This window comes from Pezoporus flaviventris, unplaced genomic scaffold (assembly GCF_033815535.1).
Source record: "Pezoporus flaviventris isolate CSIRO_AGI_PZ_B2104156 unplaced genomic scaffold, CSIRO_AGI_Pfla_v1 ptg000015l, whole genome shotgun sequence".
NCBI classification, from domain to species: Eukaryota; Metazoa; Chordata; class Aves; order Psittaciformes; family Psittacidae; genus Pezoporus; species Pezoporus flaviventris.
This window is the reverse complement of record NW_026892563.1, coordinates 9995925-10004943: the sequence shown is the minus strand read 5'-3', so window position 1 is coordinate 10004943 and position 9019 is coordinate 9995925. Positions and strand designations below refer to the sequence as shown.

The 9019-nt window shown below is 52.4% G+C and overlaps 1 protein-coding gene across 2 annotated transcripts; it reads right to left on the bottom strand.

The window, feature by feature from the left end:
* Positions 1-537: 537 nt before the first annotated feature.
* MID1IP1 (MID1 interacting protein 1) lies at positions 538-3031 on the bottom strand. Of its 2 annotated transcripts, none has more exons than XM_061453385.1 (2): positions 2854-3031; positions 538-2441 (listed from the first exon to the last, which is right to left on the bottom strand). In XM_061453385.1, the coding sequence occupies exon 2, from the start codon at positions 2285-2287 to the stop codon at positions 1790-1792; it is 498 nt and encodes a 165-aa protein (XP_061309369.1). In that variant the 5' UTR covers positions 2288-2441; positions 2854-3031; the 3' UTR covers positions 538-1789. The 2 variants fall into 2 exon arrangements, with proteins under 2 accessions (XP_061309369.1, XP_061309367.1); XM_061453383.1 differs by having other exon boundaries at positions 538-2438.
* Between the last annotated feature and the right edge of the window lie 5988 nt (positions 3032-9019).

The following is a 9019-nucleotide window of genomic DNA, read 5'->3' as shown; positions in this document are numbered from 1 at the left end:
AACTTTACTATCCACCATGAGGCACCGCATCTTTCACATTACATTAGACTACAGCAAGACTGGTGAGCAGACATGTTAGGAAACCAGGGTAATCCCTTCCTTGTTCCTGACTTTTTTCCTGGCATCGCCCCAGGAGGGGAGGGGTAAGTGAGTTAACAACATTACAAAGAGAAGAGGCATCTCCAAACTAAAAATCTTCCAGCCTTACAAACTTCTTTACCTTAGAAGGCAAAACCTCCAAAAATTCACACTTTTAAACATACAACTTTAATTATACAAGCCTCTGCCAACTAGTACCATGACTGGAGAGTTCATGCTTTACTGTTTTAAATTAGGTTGAAAAGGAAATTAACCAAAATATCCTTAAAGGTGAAAGAATAATTCTATTTTTAAAAGGAAAAAGCCACCAAAAAAAACCCCAAACCCTCAACAAACCAAAACAACCAAACAAGCCCTAAATTTGATGGCAATACAAAGTAAAATTTCAGTATGTCTACAAACCTGGCAATTCAGAGCCCAAGAAGAAAACATCGTATGTTATGGAAGGCCATATATGTTTATTAAATGGTTATGCTCTGTGATATGCACACATTCTGTTGTCATCAGCAAGTACACATTTAGTATTTCAACATGATAGAAACACCCAATTTTGAGGCACATTACTTCAGCAAATAAAAAAAAAGCAGAGAAAAAGAACTGAATAAAATTTGGGTAATATAAACCCTATTAATCTCTAGTATCCATGGAGGATTATAAGAGGAAAGACATTCAAGAGGTGGGGGAGGCAAGTATCCTAGACCTATTCAGAAGGAGATAAAAGACCTCCCCACGACACATTAAGATACTTCCTGAAAAAAGCAAGAGTCATTCCTCGGCTTTGCTCCAACCTCCATGAATCGCTGCCCGCAGAACAACCATACTTGATCTTCTCGGATTTTGTTAAAGGGGCACTGACCTTCATGCCAGCATTAATGCAGAGCAACTGGACAGTCCAGCTGGGAACAGCTTACCAGAACTCAGGCCATGTACGGTGCAGCTCATATGGTCATTCATCCATTTTAGATATGTGGAGTTACCATCACTACGTAATCACTCCCTTTGGGAAACAAAAAAAAGCCACAAAACCCTCTCTCTTGCACATGCACATATTTCTGTGTCTCGTAAGGCAGCTCTGGAAGTAATTCAGAAAAAGAAGAATTCCAGACGTTAAAAATATCATTTAATGAAGCAAACATAAATCATACCAAAAAGTTTAAGTCACTTTCAGTTAATACATTTGCATTTATTTTAGAATATACTCTACATCTGAGTAAAAAAGTATTAAATAAGCTCCAGCACATGTACAACCGTGTGACCCGCCATCCATCCCGCTACAGAGGGATGCTCCTCAGCCCACCTGGTTCCCTCCCGGATAGCAGAAGCAATTTTATGCCAGTTTTGTCATATTCATCGGCTTGCATCCGAGCCTCCTATCCGCCAGCTACGCCACTGCCTCGTACATGTACGGGTGCAGCCACCCCTCCCGGAGAGGAGCGGCACCCGCTCGCCCCAGACCGTACAATAAAAAACAAGGACGGGGGGGGTGGGGGGTAATTAATAAACTAGTACTGATTAATTTACATCTCTCTCTCTGGCTTGTGCGTTGATAGAAAACCGGCTGCAGTCCTGGGAAGCGTCAGCCCCGGGGCACCACCCGCTACGGCGCCGGCGGCGGCAGCAGCGGCGCCGGATAGCGACGTACCCGGTGCCGGTGGTCCGGTCGCCGCCTTCCCCCGCTCCCCGCCGGCACTCACTGTCCCCAGCTGCTGAAGCCGATCTCCTGCTTGTATCTGTTGGTGAGGACGTTGGCCTTGCGGGTGAGCTTGGAGAGGACAGAGTGGAGTCCGCTGAGGTGGTAATGGAACTGCTGCTCCAGGTCCTCCTCCCCCTCACCCTCCTCGGCGGGCCCGCCGCCGCCCAGCTTGTCCTTCTTGCGGGCCGCCTCCTCGCCGGCCGGCGGCTGCACCACGCCCCACTCGATGTCGTTGCGGATGGATTTGAGCAGCATGTAATGGCTGTACATGTCCCTGCGGGAGAAATAGGCGCCGGGGTCCCCGGTGGGCAGGGCGGCCTCCCGCGGCGGGCAGACGGCGCCCGCCGCGTCCAACTCCTCCAGCAGCAGCGGCACGTCGCGCAGCAGGCTGGGCACCATCACCGTCTGGTCCATGTTGTTGACGGCACCGATGAAGCGGTTCATGGCGTTGAAGAGGGAGTACTTCTGACTGTACGAGTCGCAAATCTGCATCATGACGGTGGTCGAGCCGGAGGACGAGCGACACGAGGCCAGGCCAGGCAGCTCGGACCTCAAGGCTCCTCCAGCGGCGACCTCCTCGCTACCGGCACTGTCCGCCCTCCTCCGCTGGCTAGGGTTGGCTCGGCGGCTGCTGGCGAGCAGAGATCTGCTGGGAGGCGGCGGCGACAGGGTTAGGGGCTGCTTTTCCTCCCTTCTTCCCTCCCTCTCCCGGCCTGTCTCCTCCCGTCAGTGCCCTCTCCGCCTCCCTCCCCGGCCCTCTCTCCCTTTCCAGGCTTCCCCTCCCCATCCCTTATCCTCGCCCTCCCAAACCCCGACAGCCTCCCGGTGCGCCCGGTGCAGCCGCGGCGCTCGCTGCTGCCGCTTTCGCTGTGCAGAAAAAGTGAAAACGCAAAACCCACCCCCAAATCCACAGCTCCTGCCGGAGCCACGCGTGCCGCGTGCTGGGACCGGCTAAGGGGAAAGCACACCGGCACCACGCCGGTAAACAGAACTCGAGTGGGCCCCGGGGGAAAAGGTACCGATTCGCGGCGGGAACAGGGAAAAAGGGCGGGGGCACCCACCGTGGTAAGGAGCCGCTCTCGGCCGCGCCGTCAGTTCGCTGCCGCCCGTGGCTGCGCTCCCATCCCCAGCGCCGTATTTATAACGCCCATCTTAAAACAAGGTGTTCCCCAGGGCCACCCCCCGTGCCGCCACCACAGATAAAGGCGGCGGCCGCGCCGTCTCCGCCCCTCGCCCCGCAGCGGGGGAGGGAGGGGGCCGGGCCTGGCCGGGCTGTCAGCACGGCGCTACATAACCTATCCCATACCAACCCTACCCGCCGGCATCCCGCTCCCCGGGCGGGTCTGGCGTTCGCAGTGAGTCCCAGGGGCAGCCGGGCTCCCGTTCCCGTGCTGCGACGGCAGCCCCCCCGTCCCCACCACAAGAGCGGAGACCGGTAATCTCCCTCATTACAGGGCGCCAGCAGCGAGGGGCACGGTGCCGAGACCGACAAATGCTTCATCACCGCCCCATGTTCCCCCCCCCCCCCCCGTTATCCCTTCCACGGCCGGGCGGGAGGCGGGGCCACGGCGAACCGGGCAGGGAGGGCGGGAGCGGAGGGGGAGACAGGGAGGGGAATGATTGACAGGGCAGGCGGCGGGGACACGCGGGCCCCGCGTGCTGCTCGCGTTCGCCCAGGCCTCCCATTGGCCGCTGGGCGCACGGCGAGCGTGACGGCCGCACCGCCCACACTCCCCGCTCCGCGTGCACCCAGCGGCAGTTGAGCGGGTGCCTGGTGCTGCTCGGCCAGCAGCACACCGAGCGGCGGCGGCAGCTGCGTCGGGGGGCTCCTCCGCGGCCCTGCCTGCCGTGCTATGCCCTGTCCTGCCGTGCCAGCCCTCCTCGGGCGGCCTTTGTGCGCGGGCCAGGGCTGCGGAGGGTCGCCTGGCACAGGCCCCCGGGCGGCCAGCATCACCCCACAGCCTCACCTCCGGGCCCAACCAATCGACGGGCCGGGCTCCGCCGCCCCCTACCAATCAGCGAGCTTGGGTAGCAGCCAATCGGAAAGAACAAGCCACTTCCCACGCAGCCCAGCCCGCCGGCTCGCGCGGCCCTGGTAACAGGCGAGCTGGCGGGGAGAGCCGCCGTGGGTCACGTGGGGCAGAACGGCTAGGGAAGACTGGGGGGGGGGGGGGGGGGGAGTGAGCGTGTTGCCGTGGCAACGGATCAACCAACAGGCGGAGGCGGGTGGCCGGGGTCTGCGCGGCGCCGGGGGGGGAGCCCGCGGTCGCGGCCTGTGGGGCGCTGGGAGGCGCCGGGCCGCCGTGTTAGCGCTGCAGCGAGGCACGGAGCCTGCTCCGCCTGCGCTTCTCCAATGCATGCCCGCGGTTTGGCCTGCCGTCCCTCCCGGGCTGGCTGACGGTGCGCTTCCGCCGCCTGTCTATCCGCTCCCCGGCTGCTTCAGCCTCCTGGGGTCAGACCGCAGCGCGAAGGGAGGAGCAGGCCTGTTCTCTGAGCGCTGGGATACAAACCGGCTGCGTGAGCGGGGGGATCGCGGCCGAGCGCCCTCCGTGAGCAGCGCGGGCGCTGCTAGTGCTTGTGGTGAAGCAGTAGCAAGAGATACCGGCTGGTAAAAAGTTATCATCTGTTCGCAGATAATTAACTATGGGGGAAAAAAACAGTCATCTCACGAGGCCAGAAAATTGGCCACAACACATATTTGTGTCTTTATATAGACGTAGTGTGTCATTAATACACCATTAACAATTTTGCTGCCTTTAATTGAAATACAGTGTGTGCAGAACATTCAATAAATTGGAAAATGACATAAATCTTGAGGAACAAGAAGAATTAGTTCATTATCCAATTCTCCTGTCCAGATTAAAAAAAAACAAAAAACAAACAAATGAACAAATGAAACCTGAAGACTTTACCTGTGGTTACAACATACTCCTGGGGGAGGAGAAGAATGTGGCAGAAATAAAGCAGCCTGGAGCTGCAGCCTGAAGTCATGGGAAGCATGTGGCTGTAGCAAAAGCACTGGACGAGGAAGCGTTGTGTCTTCAATGTGATGATACTACGCAAGTTACGACCTGAGCATAAAGTAATTTCACCCCCTCCTGCCCTCTTCCCAAAATGTCCTTTCGTACGGTCTGCTCCCACCTCTGACTGTGAATGTTACCTCATTCCAGTGCAGCGCTAATGCAGCACGGGAGCCTGTGCTGGCATGTGTCTGAGCCATTAGGCCGGGAGAGATCATGCTCGAATCAAACTTCACAGCATAAGGCAATCGTCTTTTTTTTTTTTTTTTTTTTTTTAACTTCCTTATGTTCTGATCGATTTTGATATGCAGTGTAAATGTCTCTGGTATGTATAATGTATATCATTAACACAAGCCTGAGTAGGTTTGATTGCTCTTTGGTTGGAACGAAATAAAGGAGCATGTATTTCAAACTCGGATGGTGTGGAATTGCAATGGCTGTGCTCACAAAAGGAACAGCACTTTCCCTTCTCCCCCTCCTCTTAAGATGATCCTAATTGAGGCACAAACTTTTACGTGCAAGCAGCATTTGTTTAGAATATTTCCTCTTCAGAATGATCAGGTTATCGTGGCCTTGCAGTGCCTGGAAGTGGAATCAGCTGGAAACCCCTTATCTCGTGTCCTGAGCAATAAGGAAGCATGCATATTTGCTATCTGCCAGGCCAGGAAGGGGTAACCGTTCACCTTCACCTAGCACATGATCCTGGGTAAGGAAACCAAAATGACGGAAGTCCTCATCTAGCATCTCAACGGATGGAGTGCTACTGACTATGAACCCAGCAGTGTGGGGGTAAAAATGACTTTCCACTTGAATAGATTTGGTGCTGCTACTCAGGAAAGGAGGAGTCACATTTATGTTACTATATTAGCTAAACCCCTTTCATTTTCCCTGAAATGAATGAGGGCTGGTGGTGTTCAGCACTTTCTGGATGAGGGCCTTCTTTCTGTGGCTGACTCCTGAAGAGTATCAGGGGTGAACTATCGCTATTACTATTTATCTGCTACCTTTACAGAGCTATTACTAGTATTAGCTAGTTAACTTAGATATACGTCAGTATTAAGTTGCAGTATCACTAAGGCTGGTTCTACAAAGGCTCACTGCAGAAACAATACTGCTGGTGGCCCGTCTCCTCCTGCGACATCAGCAGCTGCTCAGTATTTTCCAAGAAAAGACAGATGATTCTGTCAGCTCGTGTGGGTTTGCATACCATCTGCAAGGCCTATCTAAATTCTCTCTTTGGTGGCAACAGGATAACAAACCGCCTTTGTTAACAGTTTTCCCAGGACGCATGCTGGCGCAAAATAGGTGCCACCGGCACATTGCAGACCAGCGATGGCTACACTTTGGCGGTTAGAAAGTTGTTCTGCTGCACAGTGTTTGCAAAATAAGATGAGATATTGTGTGGGCGAAAAGTGATAAATATGTGCAAATATTTAGTGTTGCATTCCGCAGCCTGGGAGCACCATTTGGGCCGGCCTTGTAAGAGCAACATCTCTTGGGAATTTCACTTCCTCTTTTAATTTGTTGTCGATGTGACATGGCAGATTAGAGTTCAGCCTTGGAAACTGAGAGTTCTTTCCTTCTATTCCTATCTGACATACATTTTTCTTCAAACTTGTGAACTGCTTCCATCATTTTGGGTGGCAGTACAGATGCATGCATTTAACACTTCTCTCTTCTTCTTTCTCTTTCTGAAACTGAGTCCAGTTGTACCAAACACTGAACCAAGGAAACCCGTCATTTCTCATCCAGAAGGAATGTTATGTGAATTTATCGTCTTAATTGATGCCTCTTCATAAGTTTCATGTAATCAGCCCTTGTAGCTTAACTTGCTAATGAGCAGGCTAAGTGGAAATCTAATATGTTAAAGGAATGCAGACCAATTTGTCAGAGTCCTGCTGAGACCTGCAGTATATGTTTTACAAAGATTTATTCATCTCTCTTCTATCTTTCGTTTAGCCACCTTTTACTCCTCTTTATATTGGTCCTCTGTGAGAGGGGTGATTCTCCAAAGTGGAGAGAATCCCCTGGGAAGGTGTGCAGAGGGGTCAGGAAGATGTTCGGAGAAGGGGGCAGGGATCGTAAATCCCCTTTCCCTCTGGCACACATGCAGATCTGAGCGAGACCGCACACTGCCAGCAGCAGCACAACCAGGGCGCTGCAGCGGCATGCCTTGGTGCAGAGCAGCAGTGTTTCGTGTGCATGGTGAAAGCATGGGAGTCCTACAGGATCTTTGCTGGAAGCAGGAGCAGAGAGGAGTGCTGGACAGGGAGGTGACCGTCTCAAGAGGCTCCTGTGAAGCCTCTCTGAGTCTCTGGGCTCTGCAGGTTGCACTCAAGTCTCTCCAGGCCTGCAAAGCCCTCACTTCCTTAGCAGCATTCCTGGAAATCATTGCAAGTTCAGCTTCAATCTGTTCGCCAGGACCTGGGATCCCTCCCAAGAAGTGCTCAGCTAACACGAGGAGCTCAAAACAGGCTGACCCCCCACCCAAATAGGGGCCGATGGGATAAATGCTGCCACAACATTGTTCACATGTTATGTGTGTAGCATCCCTCTCCCCTACCTTTTGCCAGCCTCATCCATCTCCCCTGGAAGCTGGTCGGAGCAGGCACTATGCAGTGCCTGGGACAACAGCGGCCCTTTTCAAATGACTCCTTAGTGCTGCCATAATAAGCCTGATAAATAAAACATGGCTTGCAGACACGGATTTACTGGAGAGGGCTAAGGGGGCTGTAGCTCCCTCATTAGTATCTCCCAGTGCAGCATGTGTGCTCCTCATTATGTGGCACAGTGGTGGTTGTCTAGTCATCTACGATGAGGCTGCAGCCACTCCGAGGATGCGCCAGGGATCCCAGGGATTTTTTTTCCTCCTGTGTTAGTAATAGGAATTTACAAGGGGAAAAAAAAAAAGACTTTGAATATGAAGAGGATGAAGGGGAAAGACTGTGACTGAGCCCGACTTTCTCTCCCTTGCGTCTCTGTAAGTCAGCAGCTGTTGCAGAGAAATCCATATAGCCATGTTAGTATAGAACTGGTGTGAGTAGAATCAAGACCTTTGGACTGCAAAAACTCTTTTATTTTGGGGAGCTTTGTATTGCTTCAGTCTAAAATGCTGCTTGTAAACTTGCAGCCAAAGTTTAAACTTCATCCTCTCGAATTTTCCGTCTTTTGTTCAAGGGAAAAGAATCAATTTGGCCAATTTCAAGTACCTCAGAGCATGAAACTCAGGAATCTGGGTTAATCTGCACAGAGTTTGTGGAGGTTTGATCCAGCTTGTCTTTCTGGCCATCATTTAAATCCCTCCTTCTTCCCGCATACAAGCTTGCAACTGCATCATCGTAGTAACCCTGTGACCGAGAGGCATGAGTGTCTCCTCCGAGACTGTAATCTCACTCTAAACAGCTCTCTGGTGGGTGCTCCTGAGTAGTGATACATCATGCAATTTTCTCCTTTAGAAGCTCGCTGTATCATCTCCACTGTGATCCCTGTCCTGCCTGGCCGGTGCTGGTGAGCCGGAGCTGCGGGCTGGTCTGGGAGCAGGTTCCTGGCGCAGCACTACGTGGCTGGGGCACATGTGGGGTCATGAACAGCCTTAGCAGAATCTGCCCCTTCCTCTTTGGGGCAGAAAATAATAGCTGTTAGGATGGCAGGAGACTTCACTGGCATAGCAAAATAATCCTCAGTAAACTCGTGACTTTCTGTAACTGTATTTAATATGCAGATAGCCAAATGAATGCCACCATGATATATTTTTATGGATAAATATTATATATTAAGCCCTGATTTATATATTTGAGCATAATACCTGGGGCTCTGAGGAGAGCCTTTAATCTCTGTCAGCGAGGCAGCATGCATGCTAAAACGCTGAGTAAATCTGCACAGGAGCGGTGAGCTGAACGCAGCATATATCAGAGTTCTTCCGCCTGATAAAATTAAATACACAGGACCACCTTTCTGTGACATTACTGGTTTGATACGCCGGGGCTGACATCAAGAAATACTGACCTGCTCTGCCCACTCTGACCAAAACCTGCAGCTTCTCTGCTCCATATCCCAACATGTGGGAAGGGTGCCACCTAAGCCTCCTGGGAGAAGTTCCTGGGTGAAGGAAGGTCTCTGTCTGTGACTCGCTTCTTCTCTTCCCATTGCCCCACTGCACCTTGCTTCCATGTGACTGTTGGGGTGCAGCTGGGGTGGTGCCCATGCC

Coding starts and splice junctions, on each gene's coding strand:
- MID1IP1 (XM_061453385.1), bottom strand. CDS start 2,287: ATGATGCAGATTTGCGACTCGTACAGTCAGAAGTACTCCCTCTTCAAC.